The following is a 26,645-nucleotide window of genomic DNA, read 5'->3' on the forward strand; positions in this document are numbered from 1 at the left end:
TAATTTTAATTGGATAATGGGAGATCATTATCATTTGAGAAGCAATAAAGGAAGATAAAATTAAAATTGTTGTCACTTGTCACTGAAAGAATGTTTGACCTACAAGCTTTTAATGGATACCTTACAATTGATAATTATGCAAATTGAACGAAATTCATGGTGCTGATGCCAGATGACTAAGATAAAGCAATTTTTTATTTTTTATTTTTATTTTATAATGATAATGACATTGGTGCAAGTGGTGGAGTGAATTTATCCAAAGTCCAAACACTTTTGGAGTGCACCAATGTTTCTAAACTCTAGTTCACAGTAGTTCTCATAGAAGAACAATTGAGATAAGGCTAAGGGTATACTAATACAACTCTATAAAGCAAAAGGCTATATATTATTGGTTGCAGATGCAATCATCATTTTAGATTAGATAAAATTCTTTGAGTTGCAATGCAAATAGTATTGTTGTTCAAATTCTTCATTTCCAATATTGTGTTATAGAAAAGAAGTTAAACTGCATAATTATCCTTAACCTTTAATTTTTGTTTCAAAATTATACTTACTTCAAAATGTTTAAAAAACATCCTTACTATCTTCTAAAGGATAAAAAATAGTAATTATTTAGCAAACAACATTTATGAAACCAATGTCACTTCACTTTGATGACACTGAACTTATGACATGATATGAATTCTGTTTTTTATGTCAAAATTTTCTATGAATTAGACAATTATAAAGATATTTTTTAAAATAACTTTAAAAGCATAAAGACTTAAAGATTGAGATACAAATATGCAATAATCAACAATCCTTTCACATTCAGGTGAGAGACATTTTTCTCTGTAGAGTTATGAAACAGAGTCAAATCCCATGGATTTTTTAGTTCATGAGTGTTTTTGAAGGACCACTTGTGAGAAAAGAATTCGACAAAGTTTTTTTACCAACTTTTTTTCCTGGGATATGTTCTCTCCAAATAGTTGCATATGTACAATGAACAAGTTGCAAGTTGCATTTAGCCCCACACCACTGTCCCTTATGGAAGTATGAACTCAACTCAAATGTTGACTGAACAATCCCCCCTATGTTTTATTCTTGAGAACCGACCTTAAAGCCATATAATTCAATCATCTTTCAAGAGAAGTAATAATCCCTCTCTTTCCGTACCTTTCGGCGAAGAAGAGCACCACCATAATTATAAGGTCTCTAGTTCTCTATGGCATTGTTGGCGAATAAGAAACCTTACCAAAAAAAGACACCACTATCAAAGGTTCAGGAGGTATCATGAGAAAAAAAGGTGCTGCCAGGAAAATTCCAAGGAAGAAAGGAAAAAAATATACATATTGGATTGGTAGTATATGAAAGAATGATGAAACGTGATTCACGGGAGGTGACATACTGACACTATATCTTTATTTTTGCCTAACATTGATTTTTACAAATCTAAATCAAACAAACTTTTTTATTTTGAGATTTCATGTTTGAATATAAGTTAAAAGACTTTGCAAGAATCCAGACAACAAAATATGCCTTGAGAAAGAAAATGATACTGAGCTGAACTGTTTTTGTCCTAGTAACATTAAAGCAATATATGAACAAAAGCAAGCAATCCAGTATTGCACATTATTACTGTCACTTATTTAGCGTAAATTGCAAAGTACATTGCTTTATACTAGAGTATGAGTTTTTAAAATCATACTTTAACTTACACCCAAACTCATTTTTTTTTTGTTTCAAGTGAAACGCCGTCGTTTTGGGAGATTGATTTGGCAACCAAAAAAAAGAAAACACACACAAACACACATCAGCATGCCAGTGTGTCACTTAACATCCAAAACTTACAGAGGATAGGGTTTTGCTAACGAAATCAAACTTAAAGGTGTAAAATCCAAACAACCTCAAACTTTAGAGTGTACGTCGCAATTTACCCTTTTATTTATTAAGTTGCCATATTATTAGTGGTCTCTTTCCCTTCACATGTCAAGTATAGGGCAAGACTTGGGTAGTTGGGTATGCTAAACTTGTGCACTAGACCTGATAGGACATTGCCATATGATTAGTGTTGGACACGTAACATCCTATTTAATGGTGGAGCTACACATATGAGGGGGGGGGGACTCCTTTTTTTTAGGTTAAATTTTCAAAATGTTAAAATAATTATATACACACACACACAAAGAATACTTTCAAATTTTTTTTGGGGGGGGGGGGGGGGAGGTAGTCCAATGTTGCTCTTAAAAAAGTAATTGGTGTAATAGTTATAGAGACATAACTTTAGTTTTCTCCATTTTATTTTTTATTGTAAAATGTGCTCTTATATTTATATATATATATATATATATATATATATAAAGTTTGGCACCAAACATGTTTGGATTTATCTTTTTCAACCCATTACGTGACAATTAAACAAGCCATTGACTCTTCAAAACAAAATTGTGACTAAAACTACACACGAAATGTCTCTTTAATTGCCACATAATGGGTTAGAGCAAGATAGTTTCAAATATGTTTGGAGCCAAACTTGTTTCTCCAAGTTTTGGATCATTCATGTTCTTGAAAATTTCATAAGTTGAATTGAAATATTTTTTTACTCACTTTGGTATACAATTTGATCATTTGTATTGAAAATGAAACTTCTCTAATTCATTACGAATAAAAGATGAATTTTATTCTATAAAAGATCATCATCAAACATAATTTTAATAGAAAATACTAAGCACTTGTTTTTTGAGTTTGTCTATATATACCTTATCGTGTGTGTGCGGGGGAGGTAGGGGGTTGTCTTGACTAATATATTAGTGTCACAACTTGGTCCCCCAAACAAAAACAAAAATTCCTAACTCCACTCCTAATCCTCTTAGATCTAATACACAGAAGCCCTACACCCAAATCATGTCCACTATGTAAAAGTTACATATTTTAACACTCCTTTTATTTTTATTTTACTGAAAACATGTTAACATTCTCATGAAATATAAGACTGAGAGCCTTTATATTTCAAAAATCCAAACCTTTAGTCTTGAATGACCATTCAAGGTTAAATCATAGAAGAAAAAACTATATATGTGATAGAAAGTAAAATTTGTTTAAAGTACCCCAACGAGAGTGTGTGTCCAACCATCACACACAAGATTAACGATCAATTATCTTTTGGTAGACCTATGAGGGGTTTTGTTTGTGGCCCAGTAATGCTTGTGATGGTGTCGTTGTGCTGGTTTTTAAAATTTTTTCTTTTTTCTTTTTAAGTAATTTTAGTTAGGCAAACTAGCTATCAAAATAATTGGGTTCTTTCAAAAAGTGAATGGGCCATAACAATCCCTCCGGATCTTACTCTAGGATTTGCTGTCATAATCCTAGTGATTTGAACTTCTTTGCTAACTCTTTCCAACCAAAAAATTTCTTATAAAAGTTTACTGCTTTCAAGTAAAGTTGAAGATGAGAGAAATGAGAGAGAATGAATGGTTTCCAATAGGATTTTGAATAACTTGACTCAGAAAAAAATTTGTTTATATATGTTTATTAACATGAGTCAAATTCAAAGCTCAACTATTAAATAAACAGAACTCAAACATGATAATGTGCCTTTAAACAAGTTCATAAGAGACTCGATTAATATATAATAATATAAATGTGTAAAATATACTTTTATAGACTTGAGATTAGATTGTGTGTAAATAAGTTTAAAACATATCAAATCATTACTTATAATTTATTGATGATATAAATAGTCCATTTTGTAGTAAAAGTATATACAATTTTTAACAATACAAGATTGGCGAATCTAATTTTTATAAATTTTTTATAATAAAAAATTCATTCTATCTAATTAACTCAAATAATATAATTTCAATTATTAATTAATTAATTAATTATTAGCATAAATTTGCGAAAGGGAAATATATTTTAATCATAGTGTTTACTATATATGAGAAAGGAATAAGTTAATTTAATTGCACTTGAACAAGTTTAAGCTTATTTGACAAAAAAATGAACCAAACTTGAACATGTAATATAGTATAATAAGCTCAAACTCAGCTCATGATCAAGATAAATTTAAATGAACAATTGTGAACTTTTAATACTAAGCTGGTGTCATTTACCACCATAGTTTCAAGAGAGATCCTCTAAAACAAATCCAAAGCAACATTGGATGCGTACACTGCTCCAGGATCAGGGGAGATTTATTTTATTTTATTTCTAAGTACGTTTTAACAGGTGTTTAAACTTTAAAGTGGCTCATTGAGGTGACCCAATCTAAAGCATTGATTTAAAATAAATGGTGAGCATTGCTGAGTTTCCTACAATTTCTAGAGGAACAGATTCCTGGATGGGGACATGAGCCATATCCCATTATAAGACCAATTAAATGGAAAATGATTCATAAACCAACTTCTCTAGGTTGGAGATCAAATTGCTTCAAAGAAAAGGTCAATGGAGTAGACCATGCTACATGAACCTAAAGTGACAGCCTTCGAGGTTTGTCATGACATGGGGCGTCCCATGTGCTCACTATCATGAAATTAACATGCATAACCCAAGCGTTTTGCTTAAGAAAGAAGGAAAAAAAAAAGCATAAACTCTAACATAGTGACAAACAGAACCATAAGACTCTTGTCACGAAACTTCTGTGAAGTCAGTCATTCACACTTTTCTTTCATGGTGCATTTTCACTAGGCAGCCGTCTTATACTGCAAGTGTACACACCAAAAACTCACTAACTCCCATCTCAGTTGGCAATCGAATCATAACTCAGAAGTTCAAAAAAGCTTGAATTTGACTAGCTATAGAAATATGTGTCCTGAACCGGAAAAAAATACTCACCACTCCACAGCAAGTGCACTGGTATTGAGCACTAATTATCATATCATGAAAAAGCAATGCAATTTTTTATTAAAAAGAAATAAAGCAGCAAAAGCTAATAGATGTGCTTCAGAAACTAACAGTACCAGAAATCATTGAACAAAAGATTCAACTAGCCAAAACTAATGCAAGTTGATGACCATGATATGGAGAAACTCCCAAGTTTCTTCTTGGAAATGGCATAAGCTAGATGACAAACTTATTAATTTCCTATCCTACTAGAAAGCATAAGCTCCTACAGAATATCCACTCTCTACGACTGCCCCAAATTAACTTTTCTTTTCTTTTTTTTTGGCACACAAATGTGCTGATACAACTGCTCTTTCAAGTACCTGCAAAGACAAAGCAAAACGAACATTATATATTTAAGAATTTAGGACTATATACACCAAGTGATTTCAAAATCACAGCAATCCCAGGATACCCAAACATAACTTGTTCCCAAATCCCAAGAATAACCTTCACAAAATACTCCCCTCCAAGCAAAAACATGCTTAATATGAAATTGAAAGACAAGTAGATGTAGAAAAGAACATATTCAAGCAAATATACTGAAAGAAAGATAAGTTACACAAGCCATATTCAGAAAAGAAAGTATCAAAATTCTTCAAAACTTGTGAAGACACGAAAGACTCAATAAACCACACATCCAAAACTATTGCTGCAAAAGCTTAAATGACGGTGTTGTGTCATCTTTCTTATTTCCATAATCAACATAGGTACCCATTACTAACAGAGACTGTGATAGAGTTACTGTCTCCATGAATTTTATGTCAGAAGATTCCAAATGATCCTCTTGGTAACACTTAAACATTAGTTAGGCAACTTATCTTATGAGAGAGGGAGGGAAAAAGGGGAAGGAGGGGGGAGAGGAGAGAGGGGGGGGGTTGTAAACATGCACCCAATGTGTCTTGAACATGTGACCTCACCCTCCACCTAGAACTTATACAGGGAGGAGAAGCCAGTTGAGCTAGTGCTCACTGGCTTCCTTTCTGTGATATCACATTAGTAAACATTACACTCAGTAAAGAAAATCAATAAGTGCATGGATCATAGTATAAAATGATAGAAAATCCTACATTCGAGTTAAAAAATGATATTTTTAGTTATAACTAAAGGATCAAATTAGGACTCAAGTTTCAAAACTCTGTCAAACATAGGCATATTCAATTAGTCACATGGAAAATATTCTCCCAACACGACACAATCAGAGAAATAAGTGTGTAATGCTAGTTGAAGAGCTTTCCCTTTTTTTTCCTCTCCCACCTTAAAAAGAGAAGGAAAGAAAGTTGAACGAGAATGTATGATTTTCATCACACAAAGAATCCAGGAATATGCTAACAAAAGAACCCTATAAAGCACCATCAAATAGAGTTATGGTTTATCCTCCCAAATGGAAGAAAACTTTAATCAGTTGCCCTGGAAGTTTTATATGGTCTTTTTAGAATCTGATGTAATTCTACATGGACAACTTTATTAGCAAAAGAACCATAGCTAGTATTCATAGAACAAAGAAAATGATAAAAACATGAGATTTTGAGTATGACTCTTAATATATTTCATCCATAACACAGCAGATAAAAGTAACAAATAAATAAACATGAATAGCTAGATCCCCCCAAAAGAAAAATCATATAAATAGTAAGAGACTACAGTAGTGGTAATTAGCATTTCCAACTTACTTAACGTGCAAAGAAGATCCAAAAACCCAAGATATAAAAAATCACATGCAGATTTTGGTGTATGTGTGTGTGTGTGTGTGTGTGTGTGTGGATGGGGGGGAGGAGGGGGTTAAAATGATAGGTAAATTACTCAAGATGATCTTGGTTAAAATTTAAATTACAAGTTTTAAGTTTGGTATAATTGTCATTTAAGTCCTTGAAGTTTCAATTTTGTCAATTACATCCTCAAACTTTGCAAACATTGTTAATGAGATCCTTTCATACACGACTATTAAAAATTTGCTGTTAACAACACAATGACGTATTTTTGTGCCTTCTTTGAGTTCTTTCCCATGTTAACCTTTTAACTCTTTTTGTCTTTATTTTTCTCTCTTTCTCTTCCCTAAACTCTTTCAACAATCCAATTACATTATATACAATCAATTAACCAAACTTGTTCCCAAGAATTGGAATGACAAAATGGGAATTGAAGACCTCATATGTGAACAAAAGAATTCAATCCACTAGAATGAATAAGATCAAAACTAAATGTTTTTTTTTTTAAAGAAAAGAAGAGTCATGCAGAAAAGCCCCATCAACCCATTCCCAAACGCTTCTAAAATCAATCTATACAATAGAATTAAGGAATACGTTAACAATGTAGCAAAAAATCATAAAAATAAGCCAAACACCCAACCAATTTCAAAGACTACACCATTGAGGAGAACTCTAGTCTAATGTCTGGTCTTTTGCGGCATGGTTAGGTGATTGTGGAGGAAACCTCTGAAAAGAAGATCCAAGAAAAAGACACTAAAAAACTCCTGTACGGCTGTACCTCAAAGCTATCATAAATGAATCAGTAAAGCTACAGTCACCTCTCCCTTTCCTAGTACCACACATGGCCATGGACTCTTACAAGATGCCAGGCTATTATAACGTTTGCAGAGTTTGAGGACAAACTTGAAAAAATTGAAACTTTAGGTTCCAAAATGACCACAAACTTAGAGGATGCAATGTAAAATTTAACCCACAATATTTTACAAATATTATAATCTTCCAAAAAAAAAAGTTTCTCTATGCAAGTTATTTGACTGAATAACTCGCTAATCTAATCATTTCTAGGGTTCTACATTAACCATTTACTCGTACAAAATCAGCAATTTCACCACATTTGTGTTTTAGAAAGAAAGGATTAAAAAGATAACCTACAATGCAGCATCATTCTCCCTGCCATTTGGATGATTGAAAGTCCTCGTGCATCACCCGTCTTTTCCATTCCACCCTATCAATTCCCAATCCCAAGTCTTTTTCATCAACCATACTTAAAATACTAACAAACTCCTACCAAGCCCTCACTCTATCAACCAAACACAACAACCATAACCAGATTTTTTTTTTTTAAGTCTCAAAACATTTTAATGTTTTCTAAGGCATTAGTGGATACATAACAACAAAAGCAGAAAAAAAAAAGTTGTTTTTTTAATTTGATTATTGTCATGTATCCCAAAAACAGCAAGACTCACAAACTACTAGCGATCCTGACAAGTACGGCAGAAGGTACCATGAGACAGCTCACAAAAAGCTCGCACGTTGACAGCAATGTGAGATGTAAGGCGAGTCGCAGCCATCACGTTCCCAAGCGGCAGCAGCGATTGTGTGCATCCCAATTCTCCCAAGTTCCTATACCAAAACTCAAAACAAACAAAAACCAGTAAATCTCAGTAAAACAAAAAACATTGGATTCCTTTACTTGCTAGCTACAATAATGTTTTTCAATAGCTAATTCATTGTGAAACTTGTTTTATAAGGTAGATCATTATCATTTGAGACCCCCAAGAAAGTAAATTTCCATAAGTATGTGTGTGAGCATCAAAATTAAACAATGCTCTACTTAGTTTGAAACTACTAAGTAAACATTTAGGAACTTATTTTCAGTGTTTCCAGCACTTTTTTTATAATAAAAAAAACAACATATTTTTTGTATGGGGTTAGGGTTAGAGAGACCTGGAGAGGGGAGCAAAGGAGAGACGGCGGGGAGCGGCGAGAGGCGGAGGACGGAGGCGGGGGAGTGGCGGCGATGCGCGGCGCGTTGAAGCCCTAGCGGTAGAGATCAACGAGCGTGACAGCGATGAACCTGATCTCAAAGCCATTTCTGACTCTCTCTCTCTCTTTCACTCTCAGTGTTTTTCGTGTTTGAGAAATGTTAAGGGTTTTTAAGGGTTTAAGGTTAAGGTAAGGTAAGGAGATAGATGGTAGAATGAAAATGAATACTCTAGTATTATACTACTATGTACTTTACTTATGTAGTAGTATACTATTTCATACTAAGTATTTGCGATTGATATGGTGCTGTGGCGAAGTACGAGGATTTGTGTAGCTTCATTAGTTTCGTCCGTCGGACTCGCATCGTGTGACAATTATGTTGTCTAGAACAAGTGTGAAACTAGGTTTTGGAACCACTGCATATACATTTAATTTTTGTTTCAATACTTGCTGATCAAGTTTTGAGTTTTTTCAGTTTGTAATCTGAAATCTAGATTATCTTGATCTTTGAAGTACTATCTATCCCCTTGTCTGTACTTTTTTTTTTCTTTACTTATCGTATTATATTTTGATTTTTTTTTTTTTTTTTTTTTTTTTTTTTTGAGAAGAGAGTGATTGAACTTTAATTCATGCATACACATTTGCTCTTATTTTGTTGTATGGAATTATTCGCCTGTCGAACCATTAAATTAATTCATCGGATAAAATTAAAGATTTATGTATTATACTACTTTTTTTTTTAATATTTTCTTTTGGCAGCATGTTCAATTTTAGATTTTATTTGTATCATCGGATTAACTTAAATCATTTGATTTTTAAAGTATATAGAGATTTACATTAATCAAAAGAGACATTAATTTTAAGAATTTTGTTACTTATGTCGTAAAAAGTTAATCTCATTTGTATAAGAATTTTGATTAACCACAAAATTAGGCTAGCTATTTAACATATAAATATTTATTTTACTATAATAGTTTTTTAGTGCCTACTTGCTAAAGACAATATATCTACTTTCTAAAAAATTTTAAGAATGATAATGTATATCATCATTTTCCAACAATAAACAACTAAGTTTTGCTAAGAAAAAAAAAAAAAAAAGATAACAAAAGGCATGTGTCATCGAATTTTTCATTAGATAAATTATAAGTTTTGAAATTTTAAACCTAGAAATCAACGTTCTTTAGATAACAAATAAAACACCTTATATTATCATTCCAACTTTCTAAGAATTTCTACCATTTAAAACTCGAATTTCTACCATTTAAAACTCAAAATACGTAATAAAAAAAAAAAAAATTGGGATGCTAAAATTTAGTGAGAGTAATTTAGATATTACACAATAAAATATTTTAAGAATCATAAACTTTCATTAGGGTTTAATTGAGAGAATAACAATATGACATATTTGCTTTTTTCCAAAATATTAAGGGAAAAATTGCTTGACTTTAAAGTTTAAGGAAGAATTGTAAACTCCCCCAAACATAAAGGATGAAAAGTGTTTTTATCTTAAGTTTTTGTTTTTGTTTTTGTGTGTAAAACTATGTGTTTTAACTTAAAATTGTGTGTAAAGAAAAAAATATACAAAAAGTCAACCCAAGAAAATTGTATGTGGAATAGTGAATTTTGGCTCAACAATGTTGATTAAACCAACAAAAAATTTCTAAAAACACAACAGAATGATACAACATTTTCATAATACCTTTATAATTTTGTTATATTTTATTTTAACTTATAAAGAATTGATAGTTCAGCCATTTTAAAAATATCGTGACGACATTAAGATGTCTTAACATTTTTCACACAAAAAAATGTTATGTCCATGACATTTTCACAACAAATTCTAAATAGTAAGTTACTACAAGTTATTATTGATGGGTAAAACTGTAATTTCATTGGTAAGTTTAAATTAGAACTAATAACAATTTACCACCTTTGATTTGTGTAGTGGGTCTTTTTTACAATGTTGGGTTAGGCTGCCTCCTGCGGTATTAGGTCCAAGTGTTCTGAGTAAGGAAGTCGGGACTGGTCCAACTGCAACTCACTTTGGTCCGACTTGGGCACAAACTATGCCCCGTTTGCCAAGCTTTGATCACAGGCCCATGGCAGGCAAAGCTGCTGCGGGTAAGTTATGGCAGGTAAATATAATAAAAATAACACAAGAAATAGTAGACAAAATGAATAAAAGGGAGTGACAAGAGGCACCCCGTAGGCCAAAAGTAGAGAAATAAATAGGGAATAATAATAATGGGTTTATTGAATCAAAGAGGGAAAAATTAGTCTGCCATGCCAAGTAATGCTGCGAAGCTGAAACCAAGAAGGTAAACCACTTCCTCAATGCGACTAATCTACTAAAGGAAAGAAATTAATTGCTTTGAAGGAATGGGCCTGAATGATTTATGTTTAATAAGGATCCTCTGTCTTTTTTGATAGAGAGCAGGGCTTTAGAGGGAGAGAGGAGATCAACCTATTGGTGCATGTCTGCCATTCTATACTCCTTATTCTCTATCCTTCCTAGTTTTTCCTTTCTTTCTTTTTCTCTTCCTTTTCTTTCTCAGTGTTTACTTATTCTATTGCGATTCTTTCCTAGTGGTTGCTATTACAGTGTTTGTGATTGTTATCCTGACCGTGATCCCCTACTGTGCATGGCAAGACCCTTTTTTATAGTGCCCCGTAACTGGATTTTACTATTTTAGCCTTTAACAACCTTTATCTGGTCTAGGTGTCCTTGCCGACCACTTATTGGTTTGTCAGTCGCTCAACCACCACCACTTACCTATGCTGGCCGTGAGAGCAGACAAAGAAGGTTATTTTGTTTGTTTACCTGCCGTGCCACAATGTGAGTGCTCTCTCTCTCTCTCTCTTCCTATCCCTCATGGCATACACCTAGTGGTCACAGCTCATCCTTACTTCCTTTGGGTGGTATGTCATTTCAGTAGGACATTTCCTCCAAAAGAGCCTAAGCAGGAACCCTATAATAGGTTTTCCCCTCTCCCCACCACCAGACCATGCTCTCTTACCACTGACCCATGACCTCACCACCTCCTGTATTGGCTGGGTACAGGCTGGTGATGTCTAGACCTTACGCATGATTTACTTCCATGTATATCTGAAATCTGCCTGCTGCTCATGCGTTTGCTGTAGTCTAGAGGCTTGTCTGCACATCCTGCTGCCCATCCTTGGTTTTCTATGGCATGAGCCATTTCTTGGCTTCTCATTCTTTAAAGCCTGCTCCTTTCGGGGTTGGGCTTTTTGCTTGGCCGTGGGCTTTTCCTCCTTCAACCCACTCTCTTGCTCTTTTCTGTAGTCTTTGCATGTCCTGCCGTACTGCTCTGCCATTTCTACTGTGGCGTTATTTGACCTAAGCCTGCTGGGCCTCTTTGGGCTTATTGCTTATTCTTCCCTCAATGACTCAGTATAGTCATTTGAGCTTTTTGGTTACGTTGGGCATCCTTGGCTCATTTACTTTCCTTGGGCCCTTTTGGCCTTTTTCCTAGTTCTGCATTCCCATGGGCTTTTACTAACTCCTCTGGGCTTCCCTGGCCCAATTACCTTATCTTTCATCCTTGGACTCATGGACTTTCCATCAACCCCTTACTTTCCTTACTTTCATTACTTCGAGCTTGCTGTGGTCCATTTTCACTTTTCTACATCACATACTACCCATGGATTTGCTTCTTTTAAGGGCTCCTTTAGGCCTGTCTACTTCCTCAAGGCTCATTTGTTTATTTCATGGGCCCGCAATCCATTATTCCTGCTGCTTGGGCTTAATGGTTTTTCTATCCACTTACTAACTTTTTTCTGCCCATGTTGCTGGGCTTCTTCTTTCTATTGGGCTTCCAAAAATGATTATCAACAATTTATTATGAAAGTGTTGTGAAAATTATTGTGGAAGTAGCACTTTTTTTTCACAATACTTTTATTTTTAGTTATGGTTGGTTGTATGATATTTTATTATTTTATTTTGACCTATAATGAATTAACACCTCAACAATTATGAAAATATAGTGCCAATTTGTGGTGTTAATATTTTATTATAATGTGAAACAACGCAAATTGAACAAACCAAAAATAATATAGCAAATCTACTAAAGCTTTATGTATTCAAAAAAAAAAAAGCGACCAGCAAAATAATGAAAATTGAACAAACTAAAACTACTGTAGCGAAATTACTATAACTTTTTTCATTCACTCTTTATATATAGAAATATACATTGCACTTACAATGTAAATTTATATTGTAAACACATAAAAATGGGCAAATGTTGTACACATTTGAAATATATATATTTTGCAAATGTATATAATATTTGCCACTTTTTGTGTGTATACAATGTAAGCTTACATGGCAAAAATGAGCTTTTGCCCCTTCGTCCAAAAGATGTTAGCAAAACACCCCCATTCTGAAACTATCTAGCAAAATATCCCTATTTTGAAACTCGATTTTCTAAAAATTGAGTTTTATATTAAAACTCAATTTTTAGAAAATCGAGTTATAGGCAATCAAACTTAAAAAAGAAAAAAAATTTATGGAACTTGAGTTCCATGTGAATTTTTCCAAATAACTTGATTTTCATCAAATCGAGTTTCAAAATAGAAGCATTTTGTTAGATAGTTTCAGAATAGAGGTATTTGGCTACATCTTTTGAGCAAAAGGAGCAAATACCCATTTTGGCCAAGCTTACATTACAAATACAAAGTAAACATATAAAGATCCTTAAAAAAATAAAAATAAAAAATAAAAAAGAGGAAAAAAGCAACTCACTAAGCCAAAAATACTGTTCATAACACTGTTCATGAGCCTTTGGCTCTTTTTATATGTAAACCAATGCCTCAGTTACCCAACCAATCAAAGACTAGATATGAATAGTCAAAATAAAAACTTGCTTTAGTTATAGAAAAGTGCTATGTCCTCAATATTTTCATAATAAATTCTAAGTGGTAGGTTTTTATTGGTTGTTATGGGTGGGTAAAAAAGTAATTTAAGTTATAGATTCAAATGTGGGTTTCAGTTAGCTCAACTGGTAAAGTCTCTGATGGTTGTATAAGAGATCTGGAGTTCAATCCCCGCCTACACCAAAAACTGATTGGTGTCTTGGTCTGATAATAAAGAGCAATCATCAGGAGCGGACGCCATAGGTTGAAACTCTCTAAAAAAAAAAAAAAAGTTATAAATTCAAATTAGAACCAATAACAACTTATCACCTATGATTTATTATGAAAGTGTTGTGAAAATATTGTGAGTGTACCATTCCTTTTAGTTATAATCATGTGACTTGTAACTAGCTAAGGCATACTCAAATCCACCGCGACTTGACCTTTGACCCTATTGTGAGGCTGTAAGAGTGCACAAAAAGAAAGAGAAAAGCGTGTTTACTGGGAGATAATAACAGAATGTATATAAAAAAATTAAGTGCAAAAGTGCAAATCACACCCTTTAAATTTGGTCAATTGTCATTTTAATCATGTAAGTTTTATTTTTATCATTTTAATCCTTTAAGTTCACATTTGCTATTATCATTAATCCTTCCTCCATTCTATTAAAAAGTTACCATGCAAGACGAACATTGATTATCAAAATATAAACTTACAAGACCAAAATGAATACAAAATTTATAGAACCAAAAATGACTATCGGCTAAACTTAAAATGATAATTTGTCTCTCTCAAAAAAAAAAAAAATGATAATTTGTATTTTAGCTAAAATAAAAATAAAAATAAAAATAAAAATTTATAGTATTATAGTATTAAAATTTTATTGTGTAATAATTATCAGGAGCTGTGGGCGGAAGGACTAAGAGTGACGGTATCTATGAATCTACGAGACCAAAATGACACTCCCACACACACACATATATAGAAGTGCAAGTTGAGACAGAGTCCAAGTCAAGCAGATGGAGAATTATTGCCATCCCTACAAATTCTACAACATACCACAACCATATCTATCGATTACGAGGTAGATAAATTTTTGCATGAATGCAACATCGATTATGAGGCGAATAAAATTATGCACAAGAGCGAAACCTGTATATATTTTGACACCCAAAGAAATCTATATTCCCCCCAAAGTAGTTGATTCCATTCTATTGGGAATTTCAGATTAGGGTAGGGTTGGTGGGCTTGAGTTGTTATCCCTATGAGGCTTCACTCAACAAAGTCTTAACACTCATCTTGTCAGTTGAGGCTGTACATAAAAGTTACATGTTTAATGGTTACTGGCAATCAAAAACACAACAGGAAGTTGAATAAAATATATCTTTATGGAAATGAAACACCTATCCCCCTTGTGCAAGCAAAGCAGAGGGTAAGGAACCAAAAATCAAGCTACGAACAAGAATGATTAATTATCTTTGCAAGCAACTATAATACACAAGATAATTACCTCAAGCGATTCTCTTACGTGGAGAAACAACACCAAAAATAAAATATAAGATTAAATAGGAAAATATGAGTAATGTTCCTATAATCTGATTGATCTTAACATCCAAGAAAAAGCTGCTTCTAGACTGAGTATTCTTTCACACATTTTAACTGTGAATTGAATGTGTAGACTATGCCAGATAATATGTTTGCTGTGACTACAGTTCCTCTGTAGTGTAACATTTTTAAAGAATTCTGGTCCTTTGACCAAAGGCCAACTTCATGAAGATTGCCATCTTTCCAGCAGATGCTGACTGTCACCCCACCACGCGCCCTCAATCCTTTCACACAACCATCAGTCCATTTATCCCGGGGAAGAGCAGGAAGTAAGTACAGGTCCTCTATGGTGCTCTGGATAAGCATTTCTGAAACTGCTGCAATGAAACTGAAACCAAAATACTATTTAGCTGTGTTGATCACCAACATATTGATACCTCAATGTCAAAATCTAGTTGCAACAGGGTTTAAAGGAAAAAACAGCAGTCAAAATATATTGATTTGTTATTTTCAGATATTGCAAAGCTGGGACATGAACAAGAGACTTTGTTTGAGGCACATTAAAAGCAATTGAGTGTAGTGATACTTGCAAAAATAAAAATTCCACTGAAGGTTTCTTACTTTTTTTCCACCTTAATTTCTGATTTTACTACAAGTTAACATGCTTATACAAAAGCACCAAAATGTGCACCCTGATACTAGAACATTAAACTTAAACAATGATGCTCCCGCACTTGAAAAGATACAATTTGTCAACAATATGACAAGGAAAATAAATACATTCATGCCACCCCCTCCCCACCCAAACCAAAAAGAAGAAAAAAGCCCTTCAATCCTTCCCTTCTTTTCTCTTCTCTATTATGTTTTTAAAAAGTGCAACTCAAAGCTCAACTCCTGGAAGTTTGCAAAACCTACCAGATATACTTGGCATCAGGCTTTAGTAAGAACACAATCTTTTTTCTTTTTCTTTTTTTGAAAGGTTTAGAACTTTAGACAATCATTTGATGGTTGCCACAGTATCATTGGAATGCACACAAAAACTGCTACTTACCCAAAGTTGGCATCAATCTGGAAAGGAGGGTGTGCTGCAAATAGATTACCATACAGTCCTCCAAATGTTCCCTCAAAATCTGGATCCACCAGCTTTATCAACTTCTTGACCATTCGATATGCATTGTTACTGTTGTAGAGACGCGCCCACAAAGCAGTTTTCCATGTAGTTGACCATCCCGGACCATCCTCTCCTGTTTAAAATGATGAAAAAGAAAGAAAGTAATATTATTTGACTACTGGTCCTAGCGATGTCAAACTTGATGAAGTCCAGAAAGCTACTCTAGATTTCAGGCTGCATAATTTCATTAGTTGATATGCCAAAATCTTTACCATGGTAGCATGCATAGTGTGATGTCTAGTCCAATAAAAAGTCAAATTCCAAGTGAAAAGTTGGTATTTAAATATTTTAAATTTTATTGTGAGATATAATAGTAGACCTCCTTTATTATTTAAAAGTCTGTATTCAATTGTGTGTGTGTTTGTATGTGCGTAGAAACAACATTTTGCATTTTAAAGTCACACAACATTTGGATTTTAACAGTTTCTATTGGTGATAATGTTTAACAATCTGATCATATAAGTATTTTATATTATAAGACATTTGAAAGTATTAAGTATAAAATTCTCTAACACCCATCCAATGTTATGTCATTCTGGTCACACCCAAGAGTCTCCAATAATCGCACTTGTGCTTTCTAGAGTTTATGCATCTTCTTCACCAATTTAGAATGACTTTTCAAAAATGTAAAATTAACACTTTTGTTCATTATTATGCAACAAATTTACATTTTTGATTCCATTGAAAGATAAGGAATTAGAAAACAAAACAACCTCAAATGAAAACCCAGAGCAAACGCCAATCAAACAGAAACCCACCAAAAAGGACACAAACCATTAAAGAAAGAACCATATTCAAATCAGGAGAAAAATGGAAATTAACCTTAAATTTCAAACATTATAATTAGTAATTTAAAGTTTTTAAACTATATTTTTTACTAGCATTTAAGAGACTCGATTTAGGGTCTATAAATCGAGTTTTTGGGAATCGATTTTCATGGGTTGTTCACGTCTGATGTGGCACATTTTCCACATGGCATCTACCTGGAAATCGAGTCTCTAAGACTCGATTTACATCTAAAAAGAAAACAAAGAAAACCACAGCTGATCCAAACACTGACAATTCTCAGCACCCCAAAATCACATAAACAAAACCCAAATTTCTTTCAAATTTCAAATACCAATATGCCTTCGATTCCCGAAGAGCCATTGCTAGCTCCAAACCCGGACCGGTTCTACATGTTCCCGATTCAGTACCCGGAGATCTGGGAGATGTACAAGAAGGCCGAGGCCTCGTTCTAGACCGCCGAGGAGGTCGATCTCTCCGGCGACGTTCGTCACAGTCCGCAACAACCTCACCCAACGCCACCCGTGGTCTGAGCTCGTCGACCCAGGTCGCATTGGCCTGGGTCGCGCGGCCAGATTGCGCTGGCCTGGGTCAGTTTGATTAGATTTTGTTCTTGGGTTTTTTTGGGACTTTGGAAGTTTGAGAAAGGAGAGTGGGAGAAGAACTGAATCTGGGTCTCCACTCTCCAGACACTTGAAACATGAAAATATTTGTACTGTGGATGTTACAGGTGGACACCACGTGAAAAAAAAATGCCACCTTAGACCCGATCAAAACATAAAAACCGACTCTCAAAAACTCGATTTATAGTCCAAAATCGAGCCTCTTAGTCTCGAGATGCTAGTAAAAAATATAGTTTGAAAACTTAGCCTACTAAATATAATGTTTGAAAATTAATGTTAATTTCCCGTTTTGGCCTTCAAATCATGTCCCCTTTTGAGTGTTGCAGCAAACAAACAACTAAAACACAAACCTGTTAGACCTACCACATTTGGATCTGAATCTAAAATTATTCTTAGATCCTCCTGTAACATGTCAACTCCCCTCAACAAGGGTGCATTAAAAAAAAAGGATCTTAGGGGGATGTTAATAGAATGTTGGTTGATCAAAATTAGCACATTTTAGACTATATAATCTATGCCTATCCCACAAAAAAAAAAAGTTAAAGACTATTGTTCCAAATCTAGGGTGACATAGCAGCACCAAATAATCAATCTAGTTAGCTCCTAGCAAAATAAATAAGTAAATAGAAAGATAATAAAAATTAACATAAATATACAAACCCCGTTTAGAGAGAGAAGCCTCTGCAGCTTTACAGAGGTCCGGAGTTTTCTCAACAGTTATTGTGTGCCCAGGAAACAGCCCATATAGGTGCGAAAGATGTCGATGATGCACATCTGGGTCCTTAAAATCTTGTGCCTGTCTTAACACAGACTGAGTTTCTTATCTCATTGTATAAGCAAACTTCATTACTAACTCCAAAGCAAGAAGGTTTTATAATCAAGCTACTCACATACCCACTCCATAATGGAACCATCTCCGGCAATTTTTGTTGGATAAAGCCTTAGTAGAGCCTTGTGCACTCTTTCAACAAGATAATCCTCTTTCCTCCCTAGAACCTGTGGTCAAAATCTATCAGGATATAAAGACATAGAATATAAGAAAATTAAAAGGAGGATTGTTTGTCTGGTATAGAATAAAAACTCCACCTCAGAAGCAGAAACAACAGCAGAAAAAACTTCTTTTATGATTGCCATGTCCATCGTTGACGAGTAGCTCACGGAAGCAGACTTACCATCAGGAGCAACAAAGTCATGCTCTGGAGAAGTTGAAGGGTTGGTGTCTAGGTATCCTCCACGGCCTTCGATCAACCAATCCAAAAGAAAACATGCACATCCTTCCAACAAAGGATATGCCTTGACTTTAAGAAAATCCTAATTAAGCACAAATGACAGAACATATTAGCAATGATTTGCATCCAGTAAGTTAGCTTGTGTTAGCAGAAATTATATCTGGTACTTAGCTGCAACATTAACAAAAGTGTGTTTAAGAAAGGTAAAAAAAAAAAAATTCAAGCCCCATAAGTAAAATATGTTATTCCTTGATCTAGTAAAGTAGCACTAAAAATATGAGACAAGTACCACAGCACTCCGCATGAGCTTGATATGTGTGTGTGAGGCTATTCACACATCAACATAAATGTTCATGACAATTGGTATAGCATGAGTGGTTGTGTGTTACTTTCTACAGTTTTCATACCTTTTGTTAGAAGTTGATGTGTTCTGGTTCAGCACATGAGCAGCTGTGTGATAGTTTGTCTGAGCTTATGTACATAGTTGAGCTTGTTTACGAGCTTTAGCTTTGGACAATTGGTTCACCAACAAGTTTATTTTATCACATCAAAAAATTAAAATTTAACAGACTTATTAATTAGCTAAGCCTAAATTTCAGGGCCCTTGCACATTACTTCATAAGTAGGGTACTAAGGACCATCTGTCACCTAAAAGAACAAACGGAAGTGCTTTGTTCAATTTGTTTCAGTTGTCCAATTCTAGTACAAAGGGCAATCTTGAAGACTTACAAAGCTAACCTAGGATTTCATCTACTACAGGTTCCACCTTAGTACCATCTGTCACCTAAAAGAACTAACGGAAGTACTTTGTTCAACTTGTTTCAGTTGTCCAATTCTAGTACAAAGAGAAATCTTGAAGACTTGCAAAGCTAACCTAGGATTTCATCTACTACAGTTTCTACCTATTAGAAGAGTGCTTTTCTATAACCTTCCTCTCACAAGGAGCAGATTTTTATGCCGACAATAGACTGAAGCTATAAACATGTTACAAAAAAATTAAAGAATCTTACCTTGTCTAATGTATAGGTATAGTGATCCCATAAATGGGTACAAAGCCATGCTCCACCCATTGGCCATAACGCCCAATCAACATTACCTTGATCTGCCGATGTTTTTGCCCAAATGTCAGACTTATGATGTACAACCCAACCACTTGCTTCATAATTTACCTGTAACATTCTGCGATGAGATAGTTTACCAATAACATTTTGTGATATAAAAAAATTGCACATAGGAATATACAAATGAAAATTATTTATTGGAAAAACAGTCATATCAAATGCCAAAGGTGTTAACAGAGATCATGCTAGTTTTAGGCCTTCTGATGCTTCATTGCCTAAGTTATATAAACAAATTTTCATGGTTTAGGCTGCCTCCACTTTTCAGAAAGCTGACAATTGTTTCTGCATTGATTCATCTGGATAAGCACTATGCTGTCCCAACGGCACAGTATAAAGCATAACAGCATTGAGTTAGAGACTAAACTTCCCTATTATAAGATTACCAAAAAATTGTCATGAAAACCTCATATGCACAGGCAAATGCAAGACTTCCTCATCTTAGTCTATTACTATTTCTGTATGCCCGCTACTTAAAATGAGAATGCTAACTTGCACCATTTGAGAATGTTCAAAATTGGCTTGACATGAGAACATTTTAATAAATGTTTTAGCAACAAAAACAAATAATATGGATGAAATAGAATAATTTGATTTAAGGCCTTAATATAAACTAGAATGGGGAAACTGTCTTACTTCAGCTGTTTTACGCCCATTAATTGACAAAGAGGAAATGAAATCAAACAACGGCTCTTGGCACTCGCTAAGGTTGCAAGGAAGGGAAGGCCAATAATTCATTTCAAGATTAATGTTCAAGTGAGGAGCTCCGCTGAACACAAACATGAAGGGGTTAGTAACTCTCAGACTAAATCTTGATGCAAGTAATTTACAAGTAATTGCAGGTGTGTAGGTGCTTTATGACTTATCAATATCTTACATCAATGTGTGACCACTTATAGGAAGAGGTTTAGGCAAATTTTGCATATTATTTGACATGCAAAAAAGTAGAAACTCAAGTACTTTTAGATATGACAGATATTCTCGTTTTTATCTTGCACTCTTTTTTGTCTTTCTATACAACCTCATTTCCTGCACAATCTTTTTACTGGGGATATCAAAATCTCCCAAATAATTAGAGAGATGGACAAGGAATATAAACACTTCTAAAAGTCCAAAAGAAATTCTGAGGAAAAAAGGAGAGAAAAGCATCCTTTGATTCTCCAATTATTTTTAAATTGGAACGGTGACAAAAATTAAAGACATAAATTACTTCTAATGCATCCAAGTATGACCGCCACATGGCAAACAAAGTAGAGTACCATATACTTAAAATTTAGATTACCTCGTGTACAAGAAAACAGAACAATTGCAATAGTGAAAGATGGGGTTACAAACTCATCGAGCTGCATTAATTAAGGTCATTCCTTTGGTTAGAAATTGCCTCAAATTCTAATTTTGAATATGTTTTGGGCTTTCTTAGTATGAAAAGTCTTTAGGAAGTAAATTAGTATTCCTTATCCAGTGAGAAAGGTATTCTATTCTAGTCCACTAAGGAATAGGTATTTAAGTATTTTATAAAAACAATATTGCAAAGATTTGGTAATTTTAGCCCAAGAGGGGGAAAATGGAAAAATGAGAAGACTCTTAGAAGAACAAAGAGAAGTTTCTTCAAGAGTACTTTGGTAGTACATTGGGGTTGAAAGATACCTGTGTGTGAGTTGGGAGTTTGTTATTGTGTAAGTGTGAGAGCCTTGGGTGTATTGGAGCTTTGGGATTGTGAGCATCTCGTTTTTAAGTTTGTTGGTTGCTATTGAAAATTTGTTTTGGACGTAATGGGAGTTGGACTAGTTTATGTTTGTGAGATTTGTCAGAGTTTTTGTGTGATTGTAATTCCTATTATTAATAATGCATTTTGGGTTGACATCGACTGTGGCTGTAATGCTGTATGCATAAAGTTTGTCAAACCATGTTAAATTTTGTGTCTTGTATTGCTTTTCAATGTTTTGAGTGTTCTTCACAACATTTGATATAGCTGAAGTACACACTAAACCCCTGCTGTGTGTGTGTGTGTGTGTGTGAGTGAGTGAGAGAGAGCAGAAAATATCAAGCAAAATAAAAATACAGCAAAAGTGGATGAGAGAAAGAATAATAGTTAGAAGAATGAGGAGAATATAACATACTCCCATTCTGGATGAAGTTCGTTATTCCATAGTCCCTGCAGGTTTGCCACTTGAGTTCCAGGCCGTGAACAAGAAATAAGTAGATATCGTCCATACTGGAAAAGAAGCTCCACCAAGGAAGGATCCTCATCAGTTTGAAAAGATTTCACTCTCTCTGCAGTTGAAACTGTATAATCTTTACATCCTTCAAGATATAAATCAGTTGCTGCGGATGCATATTTCTCCAGAGACCCAACAGATATTGAGCGTTTTGCAAGCTGCAGTGAGAGACGATGAAAAAGATTCTGATAATCATCCAGATGATGTGCATAAAGATCAGAGTATGACAAATCCCTAATTCGTTTCAATGCACTGATAGACTCTGCCGTAGGATTCCTTTTAGAATCTAAAGGCTTCATAAATGGCCCATCAAATGAAGATGAAGCAACTAAAAGCAAAATAGCCCAATCTGAACCCTCAACCCTCAACTTCTTGTCATCAAAAACATGAATCACACCTTGGCCATCACTAATCTGTACATCAAGAACTGCAGAAAACTTAATTCCCTTTGAATTGCCATTTGCACCCCTTGCTGGGGGCAACCTTTCACCAGGACAGCTTCCTTCCATAATAACCTGATTTTTGTCATTAATGTAAGAATGATGATCTAACTTGCTATCTAGAGACACTGAGAATGATAGACACCCTGGTTTGCTTCCAGAAATCTTTGTCACAATCACTTGATCAGGATTGGAAGCAAAGTGTTCCCTTGTAAATTCTACATCACCCACAGAATATTTTACTCGTACTGTCGCAGTATCCAAGTCCAACTCTCTGTGGTATGTTTCTTCGGCATATGTAAGATGGGAAGCATCAAACTCCAGCTTGATGTCACCAAGAAGTTGGTAAACCTGGATCATCACTAGTTAATCATTACAATATAATACCCAGACATAGTTGAGCTTTCTCCGTGAATGAATTAATCAACCTCAACAATGAAGATTACGAGCTTTTAAAAATGTACAGAAAACTAGGATACCCTATATACCGGTAATGCAGGGCAACGAACTCTCAAGGGGAACATTTGTTTGAAAATTAAAAAAGAGAAAAATACAAACGGATAGAACCTAAGATTCAGCCCCTAGAGATGAAAACAACAACAAAAATCACCACCCAGAGTTGCTCGGAATCAACACCAAACATGAGAAAAAGATATGAACGCAAGAATCACCATCTAGGGCTTGCTTGAAATCACTACCAAGCACTGGAATTCCATGCGTTGACAGATTCTATCACCTTTTAAGGCAAATTTCTTTCATGAAACAAAGACCACTTTCATAGTTACTTACATAGTTGATGCTGAAAAACACAATATTATTTTGGGTAGCCATAATCCCCCCCTCCCCGAAAGAAAAACAAAAAATAATTCATAACATTCTTATTTATCAAATGCAGTTTGGGATATAAAAGCCTATATATAAAATACAAACCACCAAAACAGTTTCAACAATCGCTATAAAGTTACGTGTACAGGGTAATAAAAAGATTAACAACTATATTAAAGGAAATGAATAACACACCTCAGCTAGATTTCCAGTCAACTTGATGGCCGCTTCAGTAGCTTCTGCGTATTTACCATTGTCAACAAGTTTTCTGACCTCTAATAGAGCCTCTGGAGCATTAGGGTTAGTGTAGTTGCCTGGTGTCCCAGTCCAGAGTGTGTCGTCTGAAAATTTTTGTACACTATGAGTTGTCCACTTCTCTGCTCATTTGTATGTCACACAAAGCCATGAAACAAACGTATATTTCCTATTATTATAAACTTTGATTAATATTGTTAATCTATTTCAGATGCTCCATTCGGTTGCCAATTAACTATAGAAATAAAATAAAAAATTTGAGCTTCAGATCTTCCATAATCTAGTCGCGGAAGAAACATCCACCCATCTGGGCATAACACCAATTGTACTAGTACAGCATAATGCATAAAACTGATGATATTATTAATCAGAAGATTATCTGACATGTGATATCTATGAACCTTATTTTCATTGGTAAGTAACACAAGCACCCGATGGATATTGAACCCATGACCTCACCTTCCACCTAGCACTTATAATATGATATCTATGAGCTTTGCCTAACGCATGTCAAACTTGATTGAAATAAAGCAGCCAATTAAACAATCAGTATCACAATCAATACTAAAATTACTCCAAAAACTAAAAGCAAAAGCTACTGCACAACTTTGGTAATGGAAGAAAACTCCATAATTAGCAAAGACAGCCACAAAAGTCCTGCATTCACATGTTAATCATTCCAAGCAATTCAGACCATTTCAGCTAAAAAGTAATTGTCCATATGTATTATTTTCGGGTGCTGCAAAAATAAGGAAATTAAAAGCAAAATGAAACTTCCTATCATATTACTTTTCCCAACTTTCAAAGCTAATGCACCTACACAATAGTTATAACAGCATTAGAAGCTTCACTTCACTTCCTATCATATCACTTCTCACAACTTTTAGGCCTTTTAGCAACTAAAAATTATCACAATATGTACTGTGCGTTTGGATAAACTAGTGCAAAACGATGTTTGGGGTTGCTGTTACTAAACGGGGTTTTGGGTTTTAAAAGCGCACTTTTAGCTCCCGAAACGCCTATTCAAACTGATCCTTATTTATACATATATATATTCTTACTCCACGATGATTGCTCCATTTGAACCCCAAATCTTACAAGATGAGCTAACCGTAAAAGTGGTTTTGGTTACATAGTAGTACCATTGAGCTGGAGAGTCTCAGACGCGACACCGCCCCAGACCATGGCTCCAAGGCGGCCGTTGCCAATGGGAAGCGCGTCGGTCCAGTGGTTGGCCGCACCATTGAACGTGACTTTCAGAGGCTTAGCCGCCGTCTCCATCGGATTCCACAGATCCGGCCGTCGCACCAGACCCCACCCTGATCCAAACAACCAAGATAAAGGATTGTATTGTTGCGATAACAAAAAACAAAAAAAACAAAAGTAAAAAAATTCCGTTTACTTTTAAATTTCCACTGTGGGACCCGAAAATGTTTTCCCTTTGACAGTGACAATCAAATATTGACCAAAAAGAAAAGTGATCATACAGAAAGAAAGACAGTTTACTATAGTTTCAAATCAACTAGCTCTTTCATACTCTCTCTCTCTCTCTCACAAACTCTCTACTCTACCTCTAGACGCTCTTTTGGGCGCAGCGCAGCGCAACAGCACACTACTAGCCCACTTGCAATGCTCACTATATATAGTATAGAACCCACTTGCACTGTGCCGAACCCTAATTCGCGGCCTACACGACTCAAAATGTGGAATGGAAACAGCTTATTATTTTGAGTTTGTCTGGGATGCGGAGAAAAATTCGGATGCGACGAAAAGTTAAGGAGTCCGTACAGTTTTCCGTTTTTAAGGGAATATATGTGGGTAAAAAAAAAAAGTGTAAATATATATGTAATATTATTTGAAAACATGTTTTTAGGTTTATGTTCTAGACGGACCTAAGAGGTTGTTTGGCCACCATTTTTTTATTATTCAATTTTAGTCATTCGTCACTCTAAATACTAAGACTGTTTGGCACCATCACTCACTTCCCATCACTCAATATTTTTCACACTATTTGTGGGTCTCATATCTGTCACTGGTGCAGCTTTTTCTTTTTCTTTTTCTTTTTCTTTAGTACCCAGACTCACCGAACCTAGTGAAAAAAAAGAACAGACCGAACCAATGAAAAAAAAAAACAGAAGAAGAAACCCAGACCGAACAGCCAACCCAGGAGAAAAAAAAAAAGAACCGAACAACCAACCTAGAGAATAAAGGAAAAAAAAAGTCAAAGGTCAAAAGTTGCGGCTAAGTACTGTTTGTGAGTCCCTTATGTGTGTTTAATTACAATATTGTCATTGAGTTATGAGTTATAGAAACTGAAAACAGTCAAAATATGTTTTCAGTTTCCATAACTCATAACTAAAAAATCAGATAATTGAGTGATGGAAACAGAGTTATGAAAACAAAGTTATCGTTTGCCAAACGAATATTGAGTTATAGGTTCCACTATTTTTGAGTTATGAGTTATGGAAACTGAGAATTGAGTTACGAAAATAGCCAATCCAAACAGCCTCTAAGTAATTCAACTTTTAGTTTTTAGCTTTGCTTTTACTATTTATTTTTTATATTATTTACGAGTTCTATTATACTTTTTTTTAACCCATTATTGTACAATTTAACTAGTTTTTAACTTCTTCTTTTTTACATTTTTAGCAAAAAAATTGTGAGTAGTAAAAAAAAAGTAATGGGTCCATATGAAAATAACAAGTAACTAGTCACTATATAACATGTAAAATAGTTGTAATAAAAATTGTAACATTTTATATACTACTAGAAAATTGTGATATTTTATGTAGTACTATAATTACTCAAGCTACCATTGCACACATTTAGTACGATAGTCACTCCACAAATATAAATGCTTGTGAGGTGTAGGACCAAAGAGGGTTCAAGTCTCAATGAGGGAATTTCACACACATATACACTTAAATTAGGCTTTAGTCGAATTTCTATTTTATATAAAAATAAAGGCACAATTGCACTTTTAGTCCCTATATTTTGAAGTTTTTCC

At 34.5% G+C, this 26,645-nt stretch overlaps 2 protein-coding genes across 7 annotated transcripts; both read right to left on the reverse strand.

The window, feature by feature from the left end:
• Window positions 1-4,855: 4,855 nt before the first annotated feature.
• Window positions 4,856-8,751, reverse strand: LOC115969514. 6 transcript variants are annotated; one of them, XR_004086996.1, is made up of 4 exons: window positions 8,517-8,751; window positions 8,036-8,192; window positions 7,718-7,794; window positions 4,859-5,183 (listed from the first exon to the last, which is right to left on the reverse strand). XR_004086996.1 is itself a non-coding variant. In XM_031089179.1 (3 exons), the coding sequence occupies exons 1-2, from the start codon at window positions 8,660-8,662 to the stop codon at window positions 8,042-8,044; spliced, it is 297 nt and encodes a 98-aa protein (XP_030945039.1). In that variant the 5' UTR covers window positions 8,663-8,750; the 3' UTR covers window positions 4,856-5,183; window positions 8,036-8,041. The 6 variants fall into 6 exon arrangements, 2 of the variants coding, with proteins under 2 accessions (XP_030945039.1, XP_030945040.1); XR_004086998.1 differs by having other exon boundaries at window positions 8,074-8,192; window positions 8,517-8,746; XR_004086995.1 differs by having other exon boundaries at window positions 4,951-5,183; window positions 7,722-7,794.
• A 6,129-nt stretch (window positions 8,752-14,880) lies between these two features.
• Window positions 14,881-25,139, reverse strand: LOC115968513 (alpha-L-fucosidase 2-like). Its single transcript, XM_031087920.1, has 10 exons — window positions 24,781-25,139; window positions 23,579-23,724; window positions 22,020-22,909; window positions 20,536-20,668; window positions 19,792-19,950; window positions 18,639-18,863; window positions 18,447-18,548; window positions 18,213-18,348; window positions 16,024-16,216; window positions 14,881-15,360 (listed from the first exon to the last, which is right to left on the reverse strand). Exons 1-10 carry the CDS (start codon window positions 24,917-24,919, stop codon window positions 15,057-15,059), a joined length of 2,427 nt encoding a protein of 808 aa, XP_030943780.1. The 5' UTR covers window positions 24,920-25,139; the 3' UTR covers window positions 14,881-15,056.
• Window positions 25,140-26,645: the final 1,506 nt, after the last annotated feature.

Source organism: Quercus lobata, chromosome 11 (assembly GCF_001633185.2).
Source record: "Quercus lobata isolate SW786 chromosome 11, ValleyOak3.0 Primary Assembly, whole genome shotgun sequence".
Lineage (NCBI taxonomy): Eukaryota > Viridiplantae > Streptophyta > Magnoliopsida > Fagales > Fagaceae > Quercus > Quercus lobata.

Coding starts and splice junctions, on each gene's coding strand:
- LOC115969514 (XM_031089179.1), bottom strand. CDS start 8,662: ATGGCTTTGAGATCAGGTTCATCGCTGTCACGCTCGTTGATCTCTACC. Junction 8,193..8,516: donor TCCTTTGCTCCCCTCTCCAG/GTCTCTCTAACC, acceptor GTTTTGGTATAG/GAACTTGGGAGAATTGGGAT.
- LOC115968513 (XM_031087920.1), bottom strand. CDS start 24,919: ATGGAGACGGCGGCTAAGCCTCTGAAAGTCACGTTCAATGGTGCGGCC. Junction 23,725..24,780: donor TGAGACTCTCCAGCTCAATG/GTACTACTATGT, acceptor AAAAATTTTCAG/ACGACACACTCTGGACTGGG. Junction 18,549..18,638: donor CTGTTGTTTCTGCTTCTGAG/GTGGAGTTTTTA, acceptor TTTTGACCACAG/GTTCTAGGGAGGAAAGAGGA.